This window comes from Vulpes vulpes, chromosome 1 (genome assembly GCF_048418805.1).
Source record: "Vulpes vulpes isolate BD-2025 chromosome 1, VulVul3, whole genome shotgun sequence".
NCBI lineage: Eukaryota > Metazoa > Chordata > Mammalia > Carnivora > Canidae > Vulpes > Vulpes vulpes.
This window is the reverse complement of record NC_132780.1, coordinates 196,482,861-196,503,553: the sequence shown is the minus strand read 5'-3', so window position 1 is coordinate 196,503,553 and position 20,693 is coordinate 196,482,861. Positions and strand designations below refer to the sequence as shown.

General features: G+C 35.0%; 1 protein-coding gene across 5 annotated transcripts in view; it reads left to right on the top strand.

Annotated features, from left to right (window-relative positions):
• Positions 1 to 20,693, top strand: part of REV3L (REV3 like, DNA directed polymerase zeta catalytic subunit) — a 179,356-nt gene that overhangs the window by 95,671 nt on the left and 62,992 nt on the right. For all 5 annotated transcript variants that reach the window (XM_026005812.2, XM_026005811.2, XM_072739059.1 and 2 more), the window contains 6 exons: positions 953 to 5,120; positions 8,270 to 9,201; positions 11,269 to 11,348; positions 12,642 to 12,767; positions 17,783 to 17,975; positions 19,677 to 19,788. In XM_026005812.2, coding sequence (XP_025861597.1) covers positions 953 to 5,120; positions 8,270 to 9,201; positions 11,269 to 11,348; positions 12,642 to 12,767; positions 17,783 to 17,975; positions 19,677 to 19,788 — 5,611 coding nt within the window. The remainder of the gene's footprint in view (positions 1 to 952; positions 5,121 to 8,269; positions 9,202 to 11,268; positions 11,349 to 12,641; positions 12,768 to 17,782; positions 17,976 to 19,676; positions 19,789 to 20,693) is intronic.

Sequence of the window (20,693 nt, the reverse complement as noted above, 5' to 3'; positions counted from 1 at the left end):
TGATAGTATTTTTCCCTGTTCCTCACAAAGACACTGAATATTAATACAATTTCTTTTTTAAAATTTTTTTTTTAATTTTTATTTATTTATGATAGTCACAGAGAGAGAGAGAGAGGCAGAGACACAGGCAGAGGGAGAAGCAGGCTCCATGCACCAGGAGCCCGATGTGGGATTCGATCCCGGGTCTCCAGGATCGCGCCCTGGGCCAAAGGCAGGCGCCAAACCGCTGCGCCACCCAGGGATCCCCACAATTTATTTCTTTTTTAAAAATATTTTTTGTTTTGAGAGAGAGAGCATGAGCAGGAGGAGGGGCAAAGGGAGGAGGGAAAGAGAATCTCAAGCAGGCTCCACACTCCATGCAGAGCTTGATGCAGGGCTCCATCCCAGGACCCTAAGATTATGATTATGACCTCAGCTGAAATCAAGAGTCAGATGCTCAACCAACTGAGCCACCCAGGCACCCCTAATATAATTTATTTCTGATCAAAGGAATATGTAATTAAAATAATGACTAATAATCAAGTGTAACTGACTCTTGACTATTTTAGATTGAGTTACTATGTTAATGATAGGAGTGACCGGGATCCCTGGGTGGCGCAGCGGTTTAGCGCCTGCCTTTGGCCCAGGGCGCGATCCTGGAGACCCGGGATTGAATCCCACATCGGGCTCCCGGTGCATGGAGCCTGCTTCTCCCTCTGCCTGTGTCTCTGCCTCTCTCTCTCTCTCTCTCTCTCTCTCTCTCTCTCTGTGTGTGTGTGTGTGTGTGTGACTATCATAAATAAATAAATAAAATAAAAATTAAAAAAAAAATGATAGGAGTGACCTTTTTGTTGAGATAACCATTTTAAATATAGAAACTTAATTTCATACAGTTTCTTTCATGTGATAGTATGGGAAAATATTTTAAAAATTAAAAGCACAGAAGTGAAATAAATTCTTTTCCCCGTTTCAGACAATCCATTGAACAACGAAAATTCTAGGACCCACTCTTCTGTGATTGCAACGAGCAAGCTATCAGTAAAACCTTCCATCTTTCACAAAGATGCTGCTACATTAGAACCTCCATCTTCTGCTAAGATTACCTTTCAGTGTAAACACACAAGTGCCCTTTCTTCCCATGTTTTGAACAAGGAAGATTTAATTGAAGACCTTCCACAGCCAAACAACATAGAAAAATGTATAGATCATTCAGTTGCTTCTTTTACGAATGAAAGCACTTACTCTATGAAATACCCTGGATCTTTGAGCAGTTCTGTCCATTCAGAAAACTCTCATAAAGAAAGTAGTAAGAAAGATATCCTCCCAGTATCTTCCTGTGAAAGTAGTATTTTTGATTATGAAGAAGATATTCCATCTGTTCCAAGACAAGTACCAAGTAGAAAGTATACGAATATTAGAAAAATTGATAAGGATACCCCTTTTATACACATGAACCGTCATAGTAGTGAAAATACATTGGGCAAAAATTCTTTCAACTTTTCTGACCTAAGTCATTCAAAAAATAAGTTACCCTCTGAAGGAAATGAAAAAGGAAACAGCACAGCTCTGAATAGTTTATTCCCTTCATCATTAACTGAAAATTGTGAATTGCTATCATGCTCAGGAGAGAATAGAACTATGGTACATTCTCTTGATAGCATTGCTGATGAAAGTGGGCTAAATAAACTTAAAATTAGATATGAAGAGTTTCAGGAACATAAAACAGAAAAGCCAAGCCTCAGCCAGCAAGCAGCACATTATATGTTTTTTCCCAGTGTTGTTCTATCTAACTGTCTGAGTAGACCACAGAAACTCTCTCCTGTCACATACAAACTACAACCCAGCAGTAAACAGTCCCGGTTAAAAATTAATAAAAAGAAGCTTATAGGTCATCAAGAGACTTCTACCAAAACTAGTGAGACTATATCCACAAAAGATAATTGTATACAAAATAATCCTTGTAATAGTAATCCTGAGAAGGATAATGTATTGGCCAGTGATTTAATTAAAGTCACCCGCGGAGCTTTTGAAAATAAAACACCCATAGACAGTTTTATAGACTGTCACTTTGGAGATGGAACCTTAGAAACTGAGCAGTCCTTTGGATTGTATGGAAATAAATATACACTTAGAGCCAAACGCAAGGTAAATTATGAGACTGAAGATAGTGAATCAAGTTTTGTAACACACAACTCAAAAATTAGCCTACCTCATTCCATGGAAATTGGTGAAAATTTAGATGGAACTCTCAAATCTCGAAAACGAAGAAAAATGTCTAAAAAACTACCCCCTGTCATCATAAAGTATATTATTATTAACAGATTTAGAGGGAGAAAAAATATGCTTGTGAAGCTAGGAAAAATAGACTCTAAAGAAAAACAAGTTATATTGACAGAGGAAAAAATGGAACTGTATAAGAAGCTTGCACCTTTGAAGGATTTTTGGCCAAAAGTTCCTGACTCTCCTGCAACCAAATATCCCATTTATCCACTAACACCAAAGAAAAGTCACAGAAGAAAATCAAAACATAAGTCTGCTAAGAAAAAAACTGGTAAGCAACAAAGGACAAATAGTGAAAATATTAAAAGAACTTTGTCTTTTAGGCGAAAACGATCACATGCTATCCTGTCTCCTCCCTCACCATCTTACAACGCTGAAACCGAAGACTGTGACTTGAATTATAGTGATGTTATGTCTAAACTAGGTTTTCTTTCTGAAAGAAGCACAAGTCCCATAAATTCTTCTCCCCCTCGCTGCTGGTCTCCCACAGATCCAAGAGCTGAAGAAATGATGGCTGCTGTAGATAAAGAAACAATGCTTTTTAAGGGTCCTAATGCATGTATTAACAAGACTGCTAATTCTCGTGTGGAAAAAAATAGTCGAGCAAGAGCGCAGGTTAAGAAATCAAAAACTAAACTTGTTAATACCTCTGTAGTTACTAAGAAAAGGAACAAACGAAATCAGACAAATAAAGTAGGAGATGATGGAAAAAAGAAACCGAGAGCAAAACAGAAACAAAAAACAAATGAGAAAGGTATGTCAAGAAAGCATATAACAATTAAAGATGAAAAAATAAAATCTCAGCCTGGTGCTGAAGTTAAGTTTGTGCTGAAACATCAGAATGTGTCTGAGACCTCAAATAGTTCTGGAGGCTCTCAACTACTTTTTAAACAGAAAGATGTGTCACTAATGGGCTCCACTATAGATCATCCCCTTTCTGCTCCCCTGCCCACTGGAATTCATGCACAACAGAATTTGTCTGGCTGCTTTTCTTCTTTTTTAGAAAGCAAGAAGCCTGTAGATTTGCAAACATTCCCCAGCTCACGGGATGATTTGCATTCATCAGTTGTTTGTAGTTCTTTGGGACCTGGAATCTCAAAAATTAATGTTCAGAGGTCTCATAATCAAAGTGCTATGTTTACTCTAAAGGAATCAACCTTGATTCAAAAAAATATATTTGATCTTTCCAACCACTTGTCTCAGGTAGCACAGAATACACAGATATCTTCGGGTATAACGTCTCCAAAGACAGAAGAGAATGCAAATACACAAAAAAACTACTTGTCATCTATCGGAAAGTTAAATGAATATCGTAATTCTTTAGAATCAAAGCCAGACCAGGCATTTGCCCCTAATTTTTTGCATTGCAAAGACAGTCAGCAGCAGATTGTGTGCGGGTCAGAACAGTCAAAGCACAACGAAACTTGTTCTCCAGGAAATGCAGCTGTAGAGGAAAGCCAAATGCCTAATAATTGCTTTGTAACTTCCTTAAGAAGTCCAATCAAACAAATAGCATGGGAACAAAAACAAAGGGGTTTTATTTTAGATATGTCAAATTTTAAACCTGAAAGAGTAAAACAGAGGTCGTTGTCAGAAGCAATTTCACAAACCAAAGCACTTTCTCAGTGTAAAAGTCGAAATGTGTCAACACCTTCAGCATTTGGTGAAGGCCAGTCTGGACTGGCAGTTCTAAAAGAATTGTTACAGAAAAGACAGCAGAAAGCACAAAATGCAAATATTATGCAAGACCCATTATCTAATAAACATCAGCCAAACAAAAATATTTCTGCTTCCCTCGAGCAAAACAAAACAGTTAAAAGAACACGATCAGTAACATCTTCAAGAAAACCTCGAACTCCAAGAAGTACGAAACCTAAAGAAAAAATTCCCAAACTTATTAAAGTAGACTCTCTAAATTTACAAAACTCTGTCCAGTTGGATAATTCTCTATCAGATGATAGTCCCATCTTTTTTTCAGATCCAGGTTTTGAGAGTTGTTATTCACTTGAAGATAGCTTGTCTCCTGAACATAATTATAATTTTGATATTAATACAATAGGTCAAACTGGATTTTGTAGTTTTTATTCTGGAAGTCAGTTTGTCCCAGCTGATCAGAATTTGCCTCAGAAGTTCCTAAGTGATGCAGTTCAGGATCTTTTCCCAGGACAAGCTATAGAAAAAAATGAGTTTTTAAGTCATGATAACCAGAAGTGTGATGAAGACAAACATCATGCCTCCGACTCAACCTCGTGGATTAGATCTAGTACTCTAAGTCCTGAACTATTTGAGAAATCATCCATAGATAACAATGAGAATCATCGCCATAACCAGTGGAAAAGTAGCTTTCATCCTCTAACAACTCGCTCTAATTCAATAATGGATTCTTTCTGTGTCCAGCAGGCAGAGGACTGTCTAAATGAAAAGTCCAGATTGAATAGGAGTTCAGTAAGCAAAGAAGTGTTTCTTAGCCTCTCACAGCCAGGTACTTCAGACTGGATTCAAGGTCATACCAGAAAAGAGATGCAACAGTCTCTTGACTCAGTCAATACCTCTTTTACTACAATACTATCGTCCCCTGATGGTGAACTTGTGGATGCAGCCTCTGAAGATTTAGAATTGTATGTGTCAAGAAACAATGATATGTTAACACCAACTCCTGATAGCTCCCCAAGGTCTACCAGCTCTCCCTCACAATCTAAAAACGGCAGTTTCACCCCTCGAACTGCTCACATTCTGAAACCACTTATGTCCCCCCCAAGTAGGGAAGAAATTATGGCAACTTTGTTGGATCATGACCTCTCAGAAACTATTTACCAGGAACCATTTTGCAGTAATCCTTCTGATGTACCAGAAAAGCCCAGGTAATCAGAATTATTTTTTCCTTTGAGTCACTCTGAATAACTATAATGAATGTAACACTGGTATCCAACTGCTAGTTTTCTGGCTGTAATAGACTGTATTTATAAGTAAGTTGTTGTAAAAGCTGTTCATAATTATGGACTTTTGGGAAAATTCACAAACTAGCTGGATGGTGAGAACTTTAAGTTGATGAGTGTTGGTCTTAGATCTACTCTTAACACTGTGTCAGCATTAAGGATGAGAGATGCAGGTGCTCACTATGACATGATGCCAGATTAGGAAGGATGTCATAATACTTGAAAAGTACATTTATTGTTTTTAAAATGATATTTGTTTCTAAAATTGTAAACTTTTACAGTTTTCAAAAGAACTTGATTTTTTAAACATGTTTGAAAATGAGCATACATGTTTTAAGTACTTCTATGCTATATCTCTAAATGAAGATTATTTTAAATTTGTATTATAATACATCACTTTCTATTCATGTTGCCACATCTTCAATCATACTGGTACTATTATTTGGTAGAATTATTAGGGATGCAAGATGGACTTCACTTCCCCTTATCTATCCTTTTTTTTTTTTTTAAAGAATCTTTTCAGAGAGGCAGCAGACAGATGCATACACACACACACACACACACACACACCCAATAGCAAAATGCAAAGGCATCAATTCTGGTTTATTTATAAACCAGTAGTTAAGTAGGTGTTCTGTACCTCTTGCATCACCAAGGTAAAACGTAACTATAGGAACTAAGTTAGGGAACATGACTTAATCCAGGTCGTTTAAGTGATGATTTTTGTTCTGCCCCCCTGTGTCTGTGATCTCGTTTACCTAACCAGTTGCAAGGACAGGGCAATTCATTTCAGCCATCCAGTCAGAAGCAGAGGAGGCCAACTTAACTTAGTCTAAATGATGGAAGAGATACGAAGAGGCTAAAGCAAGAAACCATACCATGTGTGTACAATACCCTTCAGCAGCACCGTGTTCCTGATCCTAGTAAAAAAAGACACAGTGAATGCCAGATTTTTACCCAGCAGATCAGCAGTAATTCTTGTAGGAGTCTGCTTAAGAAGGGGTTGAGAAAAAGTGATCAGGAAATATAGGGAGGAAGTTTCCTCCTCTAAAAACTTGAAGACAATTTCCTCCCTGCCCTTCCTAATACACAGTTTTACAGTTTTATTTTGCTTAGTACCTATATGTGATATTTTAACACAAATGGGACTCTTTCTCTTTATTTAACTCCAGGTTGTATGAATGTCTATTCCTTAGACATTAGTTTCCATTATTTGGGGGGCTTTGGCTTTATCAGTAGTGCTTATGGTATATTTTTTAATTGAACTATTTTTTCTGCCTTGGCCTTACACATCTAATTTTTAATTCTCTGTTAACTTGCCATGTGTTAGTCATTAACTGTGTTGCTGTTAGTTATTGTCCAACTTTGAGACTGTTCCTGCAGCTGAAATAAAAGGATGATAGTCATTATTTTTGAAAAACAGTTTTTCATACAAAACTATTTAATCAGTACAGTAAATTTAGGAGCTATAAAAGAATAAAAATCATGCCATTTCTCTACCTAACAACAACTGCTCTTAATATTTTAATGTGTTTTTTTAATTTTTTTAAGTGTATAGTTTTTATTTTGTGAAATGTGATCTTACTACAGTAATAGTATTTTATGTAGATTTTTTCACTTATTATAAACATTTCCTAAATGTCTGAGTTTCTTGAAACATTTAATGACTACATAACAATCATATGTATATATTATTGGACAGAAAGTTTGTTCCCTATTCTGCCACGATAGATAATTATGTGATTATTGTTTTCTTTATGAAGCATTTCTTGTATTTTGACATTTTTCCATATAGCCTTAGGAGTAGGATTACTAAAAAATTTAAGGCACTTGATATATATTATGATATGAGTTGTAGCAATTACCACGCTGCTGACAAAATTCGAGAGAGCTAAATTTACCACACCTCACCAATCTTTGTTATTTTTTACTTCACTATGATCTCTGTATAATTGATATTAGAGTTGGCTGTGTCCCATAACATGTACTCATTTTCTTTAGTAGCGATAATTCTGCTTCTAATTTTTCATATAGGTGGAAGGTAGGTGCAGGAAAGGTGTGCTAGACTTTACTTACGGAGTTAGCTAATAAAGACCAAAGTCTTGCCACATAAAGGGGAAAAGGAACTGTGGCAACCTTTCATTCAGCTCCAAATCAGAAAACGTGAATCTAGTTCATTGAGTTTTATGTAGAGAATGACGAGGATGTTTGGAAAAAACATGCCCTAGGAGAAGTAATTGAAAAAAACTAAGAACTCATCTTTATATCCATGAAAGAGGTACCATAAGGAAAAAGAAGTAGACTTCTCTTGCTACAGGAGACAGAAATCGTGCCAGTGGATATATGTTAGAGAAAGAGGTTTCGTTTGATACTTAATAACTATTGAAAACTAAACCAGGCTGCCTTTTAATAGTGGTTCCCCAGGTACACATACATTATCAACATTTATGCTATGTATTTCATGGGCTCTCCCAACTTAAAGTTCTTATGTTAGTGTTAAACCTTACCACGTAGAGGGGAGAAAGAATTAAGGTAATTTATCTTGTGTGTGATTTTTTTTTTTTAATGTTTGAGGGGAGAAGGGGGGAGTACAAAGATATTTTTGAACTGACTGATTTTTATTAGACTCCTGTAGCTATAGAGAATGTTTAGAGAGGCTATAGATAAAATGAATGCAGGGATGTAATTTCTAATGATAAACTTTTCCATTGTTTTTATTCATATGTGGTGACGGTGGAAAGTTGAGTAGAGGAAAAGAATGTGATCAGTTTGTGCCATCTTGAAGAAGAGAAGGCTTCATGGGGGAATTTAAAACAAAAAATACCTTTTCCCTGGTATTGATGATTCCCTCTATAGGAAATTAATCAGTAGCATATACCTGTGACAAAAAACATATTAAGACTAAAGAGAGTTTACCTGCATAAAACACATAGGGAAAGGGAATAGAGAGGGAAGAAATGGGCATTTTTAAGAATCCAAAAGCGACTTTAAGAAAATCTCTGGGATAGGAAGCTAAATATTTTGGTAATTGCTCTTTGAGACAAAACAGTTGTTATAAAATATGTTGTTTATAGGGAGATCGGTGGACGGCTTCTCATGGTAGAGACTCGACTTCCAAATGATCTGGCTGAGTTTGAGGGAGACTTTTCCTTGGAAGGACTTCGTCTGTGGAAAACAGCATTCTCAGCAATGACTCAGAATCCGAGACCAGGGTCACCCCTTCGCAATGGCCAGGCAGTGGTCAATAAAGGGTCAAGTAATAGCTCTAAAATGGCTGAAGATAAAAAAATTGTGATTATGCCTTGCAAATGTGCCCCAAGTAGACAACTGGTTCAAGCATGGCTTCAAGCCAAAGAAGAATACGAACGTTCCAAGAAACTGTCTAAAAATGAGCCAACTGGAGTTGTAAAATCTGCTGAGAACTTCAGCTCTTCAGTTAACCCAGATGACAAACCTGTAGTGCCTCCAAAAATGAGTACAACTCCACATATACTCCCCACTACAGCACATACCAAGGAAGATGTTGATAACTCTCAGATTGCTTTACAAGCCGTAACCACAGGATGTAGTCGAACTGTAAGTGAAAGTCAGACATTGCCACCAGTTGCTTCTGCAAATGATCCTGAAAAAGGTGAAGATGATGATGATGATGATGATGACAATGACGACTATTATGTTAGTTATAGCTCCCCTGATTCTCCAGTAATTCCACCTTGGCAACAAGCAACATCCCCAGATTCCAAAATATTAAATGGAGATGAGAGACCCATATCACCAGTAAAGGAACTGCATTCCCTGAATATTGAGAACTTCTTAAAACCAGTAAAAGATGGTATACAGAAAAGTCCCAGCAGTGAGCCACTAGAGCCTCTAGTAATATCTCCAATTAATGTTAGGGCAAGAACTGGAATATGTGAATCACTTTGCCTTCATAGTACACCAATTGTCCAGAGGAAATTTCTGGAAAGGCTTCCTGAAGCAAGTAGCCTGAGCCCTTTATCAACAGGTGAGTTTACAAATAATAGGAAAGCTTCAAAATTCTTTTTCAAAGATTAGGAATGAAAACATTAGACCATGTAATGAAAATCAGAGTTTTTTTAAATGAAATTTTAACTCCACTAATGAGAAGTTGTTATTATTTGGTCATGTCTTGTAAAGTCATCAGTTATCACATGGAAACTTTTTAAATCTTTTTGCTGTGAAATCTATTTATCTATGCTTCCCTCCTATCTTCTTGCCCTCGGGGTGGGGGGGGAAACTCTCAGAAACCTTACTTTTTCTCAACTTGATTTTTCCAACTGGCTTTAATACATACCCAAGTCTCTCCCACCCTTTAAGATATAAAGAAAATCAAAAACCTGCCTTGACCTTATATCTGCAGCTTCTGCTCTTTATCTTCCTCTTCAAAGCCAGATACCTTAAAGATTTCTGTAATTTGACAACTCCATTTCTTTACCTCCTACTTATTTCTCAGCCCACTCAGCACTGGATTCTGCCACGATCATTCCACTAGTATGGCTCTTGTAAAAATTTTCAGTAAGTTTCATGTAACTAAAGCCAGTGTATATTTGTTGGTGTTCCCATCACATGCCCTCTTTAAACAGCCATTGTTCTGTCAACCATACCTTTCTTCTTGGAGCTTCTCCCCTTGGCTTTTCTCTTACTCCTGGGTTTCTGCCTGCTTGCTTTCCTTTGAAGCTTTATTCTCTCCATAAATGAATGAATTCCTGTCCACAGGAATTCTGAGTTCTGATAATTCCACAGGAATTATCTGAGTTACAGATAACTCACAAATTTAAATTTCTAGCTCAGAAGAACCTCTAATCTAGTTGTCTATTTGGCATTTCTACTTGAATGCTCAAAGGCACCACAAGGTCAATATTTTCTTCTTTCTTTTTTTTTTCCCCCCCTTGGGTGGGCAGGGGAGGAAAAGAGAATCCGGAATCTGAAACAGGCTCCACACCCAGTAAGGAGCCCAGTGGCAGGGCTCAATCCTACGACCCTGAGATCATAACCTGAGCCGAAATCAAATCAGATGTCAACTGACTGAGCCATTCAATCCCATAAATGTGGATTATGAGGATACAAATACATTAACTGATTACTGGCAAAATCAGAACAATCCAATGACAGCAGAGCTCAATATTTTTAAAACTCTATTCACAATCTCACAGCTGTACACCTGCCACCAGTCACCCACTGTACTCATATACACACAAACATACATGCCCACACATAGAAGCCCATGTGTTCTCTTTTGGTTTTCCTTACTTCAGTGAATAGTACCACCATCTCTCTGTTGCTGAGTTACACAAGTCAGAAATTTGGGATTAATTTGTAACACCCACCTGATTCCCTCACCACCCACCCATCCTGTGGTTCCCAGTCCATTACCAACCAAGTCCTGTCACTTTTATTTCCTAAATTACCCAAATCTCTCTACTATTTTCTCTACCTCTGCCACCACAACCTTAGGCCAAGCTATCATCATTTCTCACCTGGACTTCTATCCTAGCCTTCTGACTAGGAAGCAGTTTTCACTTTTGCTTGGTCATCACAGAAAATCTTTACTCTGTTCCTAGTAAATTACTACTCTTTCTTCTGATTTTTAGCACAAAAAAGCCTTCCTAATCTCCCTGACTAGTAAAAACTCCTAATTATATTTCCCTTTGTTGTACTTATCTCAGTTATAATTTTATTTTTCCTGTATGCATTTGATGAATATCTGATTCTCACTCTAGACCCTATAAGGGGAAAAGACTGTATTTTTTCCTCATCATAAATACTTGATAAATAAGTAAATAAATGAGTTAAACGATTGCCTAGGATATAACTGAGGCATAAAACTCAATAATTAAAATAGAAATGTTTTATTTAAAAATGTTAAAGTTATTTTGGTGGGGATCAGAGATTTGAATTAGTTTTATTTTTAAATTATGAAGTTTTTTGGGGGGAATTAATAGGACAGTACTCAAAAATGGTACTCAAGAGTTTGGAATAATAAAATTTAAAAAGCAAATTAAAAAGCAGACAATTTTGATGAATGTGTTAAATATGACCTTTCTTTCTACAGAACCAAAAACCCAGAAATTGAGTCATAAGAAAGGAAGTAATACTGACACTTTTAGAAGAATACTCTTAACACAAGCAAAGGTAACTAAGCTAAACATATTTAATGTTCAATGGAAGATCCATTCTTATCTTAGATTTCAGTTAGATAATTGATAACATTGTATCTCAATTTTTAAAAATTTTATTATATTTTTGCATCATTTTATTTACATATCTTTGAGACAACAAGAAATTGCCTAAATTTTTTGGTTTTTTTTGTTGTTGGGATCTAAAAGATTCTTATATGTAAATACAAATATTACAGAGAAAGTGAATATGATAGCCAAAATGTGGATTATGAGGATACAAATACATTAACTGATTACTGGCAAAATCAGAACAATCCAATGACAGCAGAGCTCAAGTAAGTGATTTTTGATCCCACCAAAAACATATCCTTTTTCTTGGTTTATTACTTTTTTTCTCAGATATAACATTGATTTTTTTTTCAGTTCATTTTACTAAGTAGCAAAGGAAAACAACACTATTTACTACTGAAACTGAAAAATCATATATATCTTTATTCAAATACTAAAAATATGGTAATACTTAAAAATATATGATTATGTAAAAAGAAGTATACGTTAGACATGTATCCTTAAAAATAGATGACAGAAATCACTTCCATATTGGCTATGTCTCATTAACTTTAACCACATAAAATATGTTTCAGTATTTCTATTTTAACACTAAATAATTTTTTTAAACTTTCATTTTTAAATCAGTGTTGTTGAATTACAAGCTATTTATATTAAAAAATAAGTACAAGTGTGTTGTGAACCTAAATCAACACTTGGGGGAAATGGTTAATGGATTTGGAAATCAGAAAAAATATATTCTATTTTTTCTAAGCCCTTCAAGATTAATGTTTTCTTTCAGACACATGTTGAGTTAAGGTAAAATACAAACCCGCAATTTCAAATCTTTTATAAACTTCAACAAACTGGTTCCAAATATATTGTCTGCTTGTTTGCCATGCTTCCAAGAAAGGTCAGGATAAATGTTCATGTGGTGTGAATGTCAACTCTCTAACAAGACTTATTTTCATTATTTGGGGTTTATAAACTGGAAGATCAATATATGGTTTGCTTACAGGTTATATCAGATATTTTTACATATACCCAGTTCTGATATCTTGAATTACTGGCATGAAAAGAATGTTCTTAAAATTTTAGTTTCTTCTTGGACCCGAAGAGATGGTATTAGTTTATCATGTATTACTTAAACACAAAAAGCAGATTATCTAAGTAGGAATAAGTGATCAAAAGAAAGAAAATGATTGCTCATTTATCTTTTTCTGGCTATGTGTTGTTGTTTTTTTTCTTTTTTTAATAGAATCAATTTGCAGCAGTAAATACCCCAAAGAAAGAAACTTCTCAGATTGATGGACCATCTTTAAACAATACTTACGGTTTCAAAGTCAGCGTACAAAACTTACAGGAGGCAAAAGCTTTACATGAGGTAAAACTGCAACAGTAAGGACACATAACCCTACTTAACTCTCATGTTTTATTCTTTGGAACAGGTATGAAAATTTACTGAGGAAGGAATACATTGAATTCTGTACCTGTCAATCTTCATTTTGTTAATATTTTATTTATCTGTATAAAATAAACTTTAAAGCAGCCATCAATTATTAAGACTGCTTTGTGATTTCACAATTTTCACAAATCTTATAGCTGAAATTTGGTTTATAGAAGCTAAAATTAAAAAAAATAATAAAAAATTAAAAAAAAAAGAAGCTAAAATTAGAAAAGTTTTTATAACTATGTGTTATTCTGAGATTATTATATTCAGATGTTATATAATATCCTAAATGAGATATTTCCTTGTATTTTCTCTTTGGTTGGTTCACTGCATCAGTGTTTGCTAATTCATTTGCTATGATTCATTGTTCACATAATCTCCATATAACCCAGTTACCTTCACAGCACAGACCATATGCCAAAGAGTAGGAAGTAGTTGTCTTGTAAAAATGCACATCAATCATAGGGTAGACTAGACAATATGTGTGAAAGGGTCACTGAAAATTTATCTGTATTAAAGAAAACACACCTCAGAGCATATATTTGACAGGCAGTAAGGTAGAAATTGAGTATATTTTCATTGTTTATATCTATGCAGTCAATATGTTCATTGTTTATACCTGTGCTGGTTACCACTAATGATGTGGCTACTGAGATTTTTTTTTTTTGGCTATTGAGAATTTAAAATTTGCCTTATCCATCTCAGAAGTAGATTCTAAATTTTACTTAATTTTGAATAATTTAGATTTAAAAATTGACACTTCTTTATTAGAAAATTTTTCAGTACGTTTGGAACAACTTACATATTTAAAACTACTTTTTCAATTATAAAGTTTATATCTAAATAGAGACCAGGTATTTTCATATAAAAATTTAGCATTGACCCTGAAATGTACTATAAATGTAAAAAATGCACACTGATTTTGAAGACTTAATAGGAACAAAGAATGTAAAATATTCCATTCCAATTTTTTACATTGATTACATGTTGAAAGGGTAACATTTTAGATGTATTAAATGAAACTCTTTTTAAATTAACCTATTTTTACTTTTTTTTAATGTAACAACTAGAAAATTTAAAATTACAGTAACTTTCATGTTATTTCTGTTGAGCATTTGGTTTAGAGCTTTGCACTTAGAACACAAAAGTTGATTTTTTAATTTTTCTGTTTTTGTTCTCAAGTCATTTCTATCTTAAACTGTTCCAAGGATTGGATGAGCATAGACTAAGAGAAAAATTGAAATATTGTCCTAATTTTTACCCTAAGTTTGAACTAAGATTCGTACTTTATTAGAAGTAGATTGGAACATAATCTAATTCCCTAATTATTCGAACATTTTTTCATTCAACAGCATTTAGTTCCTGCTTTATACCTACTTGGCCCTCTACTATCCCCTGAAGCCTAGATAAATTAAGTAACAAACTCAAGAATACATATCTTATGAAGTACACATCCAAAATTAGAAGAAAAAAATCCTGTGATAAATATATTAAAGCAAACTTGGTAGACCTTAGCAAAGACTTATTAAATTTAATTATCCTTTAATTATTTGAAGAACATAATCTTCTCCTTATGCTCTTACTTTATTTCTACATAACCCCTTTGAGGATCATGGGCCCACCTGAAGTTAAAATCACTTGGGAGGACTGGTGGGTTGCTCAGAGATTCTTCCCTATGCAGACCTTCATCTCAAGGCATACTCCAGTCACCTGGTGGTCACATAGGGAATGAGCCAAAAATTTCTGCACTATGTATGCTGTTTCTTTTTCTAGGAAATTGTGTCCATAGCATTTTTTCTTCTGTGTCCTCTTATGTTGTGCTAATTTCCCTCTCTTCTGCATATAAATGCTCAGAGCAGAAGAGAAGGGTTATAATCTTCATCCCCCTTTGTCACCTACCTCTTTCTGAGTCACTCTCAGTGAATCTCTTCCCCATCTCTTCATTTCATGTTTGCTTTAAAAAAAAAAAAAATGCCCCTAAGATCAGTAATGCATTTTATATCAAGGAATAGAAAGGTAAAATTTGAATGCTCAGTTTGACTTACTAAATAAATAAATCAACCTCCACAAATCTTTTGACCTGAAATTGTCTTCAGTCTTCTTCATAGTCTTTTCACATATTCATTCTTTTCTAACTAAACTGTTTTTGGATTTTGTTTTGAGTTTAGGAAGAGGTTTTCCTTTTTTTTATTTACCAAATCAACATGTGATTATTGTTTAAAAAAAAAATTAAACCTGTGGCCCCTGAGTGGCTCAGTCAGTTAAGTGGCTGCCTTTGGCTCAGGTCATGATCCCAGAGTCCTGGGATTGAGCCCGCATCGGGCTCCCTGCTCATTGGGCAGCCTGCTTCTTCCTCTCCACAACTTGTGCTTTCTCGTGCTTTCAAATAAAAATCTTAAAAAAAACAAAAACATGAAGAGCATACATTTAAAAGTAGAAGTTCTTGGGCATCCCGGGTGGCTCAGCGGTTTAGTGCCACCTTCAGCCCAGGGCGTGATCCTGGAGACCCAGGATCGAGTCCCACATCAGGCTCCCTGCATGGAGCCTGCTTCTCCCTCTACCTGTGTCTCTGCCCCTCTCCCCCCACTCCCCCTCTCTCTGTCTCTCATGAATAAATAAATCTTGAAAAAAAAAAGTTCTTTCCATCAGCTCCCCATTTTATTTGGTTTGATTTTTTTTTTTTAAGATTTTATTTATTTATTCATGAGAGACACAGCAAGAGAGAGACAGAGACACAGGCAGAGGGAGAAGCAGGCTCCACGCCGGGAGTTCGATACAGGACTCCACGATCAGGCCCTGGGCTGAAGGCGGCACTAAACCGCTGAGCCACCGGGCTGCCCCTGATTTTTTTTTTAATACGTAGAAATAGCAGGGATCCCTGGGTGGCGCAGCGGTTTAGCGCCTGCCTTTGGCCCAGGGCGCGATCCTGGAGACCCGGGATCGAATCCCACATCGGGCTCCCGGTGCATGGAGCCTGCTTCTCCCTCTGCCTGTGTCTCTGCCTCTCTCTCTCTCTCTCTCTCTCTCTCTCTCTCTCTGATGACTATCATAAATAAATAAAGAAAAAAATATTTAAAAAAAATACATAGAAATAGCAGTATATATTTAAGGAAAGTGGTAAATTTGTGGATATTTGTTTTATTATTCCTATTATTTATATATGAATAATTAATGTTCTTTACATTTTAAAAAGTACTTAATTATAAATTTAATTATACATTAATTATAAATTTTATTTAATTTACATTAATTATAAATTTATTAATGAATGTATGCATTATTACACATATATGGAAAATAATTGAGGACAAAAAGATTTACAGTAAAAAATAAGCTTCCCTGCCACCTCGGACTAAGCAGTCTCCTTCCCCAAAGGCGGTATAGCAGTTCTTTGTTTTTATGTCTCTTTGCAGAAATTTTCTATGCATATGCTTTAACACTTTTTGTATATAAAAACACATACCACTCGTTTCACTTTTCAGTGTATGATGGTGATCTTTCCATATTATGACATTTAGATCTTGTTCATTCTTTTAAAATTTTTAAGGTTATAAAAAGTATTTCATTGAATGTAGCCTTTATGAGATGTCATATAATTTATGTAACCAGTCCCTAACAGACATTTATGTTTTTAGTCTTTTATGAATTAAAAAGACTAGAAATATAATTTTTAATGAACATCTTCATACATAAATATTGGCTACATGTGAATAAATCTGCAGGATCTATTCTCAGGAGTAGAATTGCTAGATTAAAGGATATGTCCATTTTTAATTTTGATAGATATTTTTAAATTGTCCTCCAAAGAGGTTTTCTAAATTCTACTTCCATCACTAGTGAGAGCCTTGTATATACATTTCTTCATGCAAAATAAATACAGAATACAGTCCTTCATTAAATTTATATGATTTCAGTAATTGCCAGTACTGTAACAGTAGTCTCCTGTTTTCCATTGCCAGGTATATGTACCTTACCAGTACAGTCAGTGATGGCTGTAATGTAATCATGAATCCAACCTATGTCTTATTTGTTTTACCCAGAGTTTCTGCTTTTTTCTTGATTTTTTTTTAAAAAACTAAGGATTACAGCTCAGTTTTATTAGCATAGGAAAATAAATATAAAAAGCAACGTATTTTATTGCATGTATGTTAAAAGAGAAAATATACATGGGCAAAAATCTACCTATTGGTAGTTGATGCCATATAATTCTTAAGATATATTTTCAGGAAAAACTATAATTAAAAACTTGCCTAGTGGGACACCTGGGTGGCTCAGCAGTTAAGCGTCTGCCTTCAGCTCAGGGGTGTGATCCTGGAGTCCCGGGATTGAGTCCCACATCGGGCTCCCTGCATGGAGCCTGCTTCTCCCTCTGCCTGTGTCTCTGCCTCTCTCTCTCTCTCTCTCTCTCTCTCTTTCTCTCTCTCTCTGTCTCTTTGTGTCTCCCATGAATAAATAAATAAATTAAAAAAAAAAACTTGCCTAGTACATACAGAAGTAAATTTGTAATAGAGAATTAATAAGAGCTTCAAAAGAAAATACATCTCTCTTTTTAAACTATAAGTGAAACCATGGTTAACCAGGTAGAAAGTAAAAGGTAACAGACTTTGACTTGAATGTCCAACCACTTGGACTAGTCATTCTCTTTCTCAAATAGTTGAGAAAATTGAGAGGTGGCACTGCATGTATTTTAGAAAAACAATTTTAGGTCTATATTGTCACTGAGAAATTATAGCACAAGCAGTGTTTCTAAAATAAATACATGAACTGATTTAATCTGATATTGAAAGTAAAAATCTTTAGTTTTTATCTGTGGAGTATTAAATTATGATTCCTTTATGGCCATTTTTTTTCTGTAATTTTACACATAGTTCTTTGGAGTCTTAGGAAACATTTCTTTCAACATGTCTCAAAAAGTTATCTAAAATCATAATTTTTATTTCCTTTTTCAGATACAAAATCTTACCCTAATCAGTGTGGAGTTACATGCTCGAACTAGACGAGACTTAGAACCAGATCCTGAATTTGACCCCATCTGTGCTCTGTTTTACTGCATCTCCTCTGACACCCCACTACCAGATACAGACAAAACAGAACTCACGGGTGTAATAGTAATTGATAAAGACAAGACTGTCTCCAGCCAAGGTATTGTTCATTTTTGTTAATTTTATACCTACCCACTCTAGGATGAACCTTTTAATGGGGCAGTTTCTGTGTTGGTGATGTAAACCAAGCAAGTATCAGGAACTCCTTTTTAAAATGTAAGAGTAGGAAGTATTGTGTATTGCTTTGTCCTGGATTCATTATTCTCACTTGAATTATTGTTGAAAGTCAGAAGCAATTAATAGATATTAATAAAATTTCCAGTTAACATATCTAATTTGTTCTAAATATTATTTTATAAAATATTGCTAATACTGAATTATGATGACTATCTCTAGGTTGGGTGGATTATCTTACGTATGCATTGCTGGTATTTTGCTCCTAATATAGAGTTTTACTTTGCTTTTAAGAAGTTACTACTATAAGTTAGTGGAGAATAAGAGACTTTTCAGATATATTCCAATTTTGTTTATATCTCTTCCTAAACATATACATTTTTTTAAATAATAAATTTATTTTTATTGGTGTTCAATTTGCCAACATACAGAATAACACCCAGTGCTCATCCCGTCAACTGCCCCCCCTCAGTGCCCGTCACCCATTCACCCCCAGCCCCCGCCCTCCTCCCCTTCCACCACCCCTAGTTCCTTTCCCAGAGTTAGGAGTCTTTATGTTCTGTCTCCTTTTCTGATATTTCCTACCCATTTCTTCTCCCTTCCCTTCTATTCCCTTTCACTATTATTTATATTCCCCAAATGAATGAGAATATATAATGTTTGTCCTTCTCCGATTGACTCATTTCACTCAGCATAATACCCTCCAGTTCCATCCACATTGAAGCAAATGGTGGGTATTTGTCATTTCTAATGGCTGAGTAATATTCCATTGTATACATAAACCACACCTTCTTTATCCATTCATCTTTCGATGGACACTGAGGCTCCTTCCACATATACCACATAAAGGCGTTTTATAAACTATGAAGTGTCCGGCAGTTTTGAATAGTAATACATGAATTCAATCAACTGAGGAGGAAGTCTTAGCATGGAACAAAATCATTGAGGAATTTGCAGTTTAATCAGTGGTGTACTTCAGCAGACTTGTACCAGCTCACAAGCCAGTTGTTAAATTTTTATGAAATTTTTGAACTAGCTCATGTCACATTGGTAGTTTGAAATCTGCCATGGTGGGGAGTCTTTACATTATGGAAATAGGCAAGCACTACAAAGCAGGGTTGTTTTGGGTTTTTTTAACTTGAGAGGTAGTTGTAAACATTTTTTTTAATAAAATGCTTTCTAAGTTCTAAACCAATGTTTCCAAAAAGCTTTGGCATGCAGTCTGTTTATAAATAATAGGACTATGTGGTACATAATCTTTTGTAATACATAGTTCCTTAAATCTCAGCCTACCACTGATTAAAATATTCTCTTTTAAGCAAAACTATTTCCATAGGAAGAGTAAAGACAGAAGCAAGGTAATAAAATTTCTTTTTGGGTGACATGTTATTATTTGAGGAATTTGGGAAATGTAGACTTTTTCAGGAAAATAACTGAAAAAATGAAATTTGAATTTTCAGTTGCATATTAAACTAGAAAACCTTTAAGAAAGTTTTCAAGAAATTGAGTTAATTGTGTATTTACTTTGGGGAATACTCTCTTAATTTGAAGTATTTCAGTAACATAATTTCACCCAAAAGTAAGAGATTTATAATTATATGTAATAAACATTTTGTTTGTTTCTTAGATATCAGGTATCAGACCCCATTGCTGATTAGATCTGGAATTACAGGACTAGAAGTTACCTATGCACCCGATGAGAAGGCACTTTTTCAAGAAATTGCAGATATAATAAAGAGGTATTGTTCTGTATTTTCTGATTTTTCCAGTTTTTGTTCAGAGTCTTTTCTTGCTATTGATTAACATGGGCAAAGGTAGGAAAAGGAAGAGAATTTCTTCCTATGGCCCTTCAGTAGGGTTATCCTTGGAAAGATTTTGCCCATACGTCCCACCACCATTGCATTTCCAGCAGATTAGAGATGGCAAAAGAATATTCTCTTCTCAAGATTGAAGGGTTGATGAAAGAAATACTGGCTTAACCTCTAGCTTTTCCAGTTGGATTTTAGCATGATTTTTCTATGGTGGTGAAATAATTGGGAACTATACTAAATTTAAATTGTATTATTCATTAAGTAGTTATCTACCTTGGGAACGAGCCATCCTTTCACTATCTTTTGTTTTTTCTTAAATGTTTTCTGAGTTATAAACCAAGCTTCCAAAAAGCTTTGGCATGCAATCTGTAATACATGGATCTTTAAAAATCTCTGTTGATCATTTGATAGTTAGCCTGGATGTTTGATAGTAAAATCTTGTCAAAATTTATGAAAAGGATTTTTTAAAACAAAAGTATTTTAATTTAAAAAATATAGTAAGTAAATCTTTTGCATTTCCTCAAGATTATAACTTTTGGTAGCTATGGACCCTATTATTAAATGCTTCACTTTTCTAGAAACTTAAGATTTCTTCCCATTGCTAGGCTTAGGTTTTTAAATACTTAAAGCAGGCTAGAAAATACTCTTTGGGTCTTTATGAATAAAATTCGTCCGTGAGCATGTCGTTACACTCAACCCTTTCTGTTCTGCCTTTTTTTTTTTTTTTTTTTTTTCAAGATTTTATTTATTCATGAGAGGCAGGCAGAGACATAGGCAAAGGGAGAAACAGGCTTCATGCAGGGAGCCCGATGGTGGGACTTGATCCCGGGACT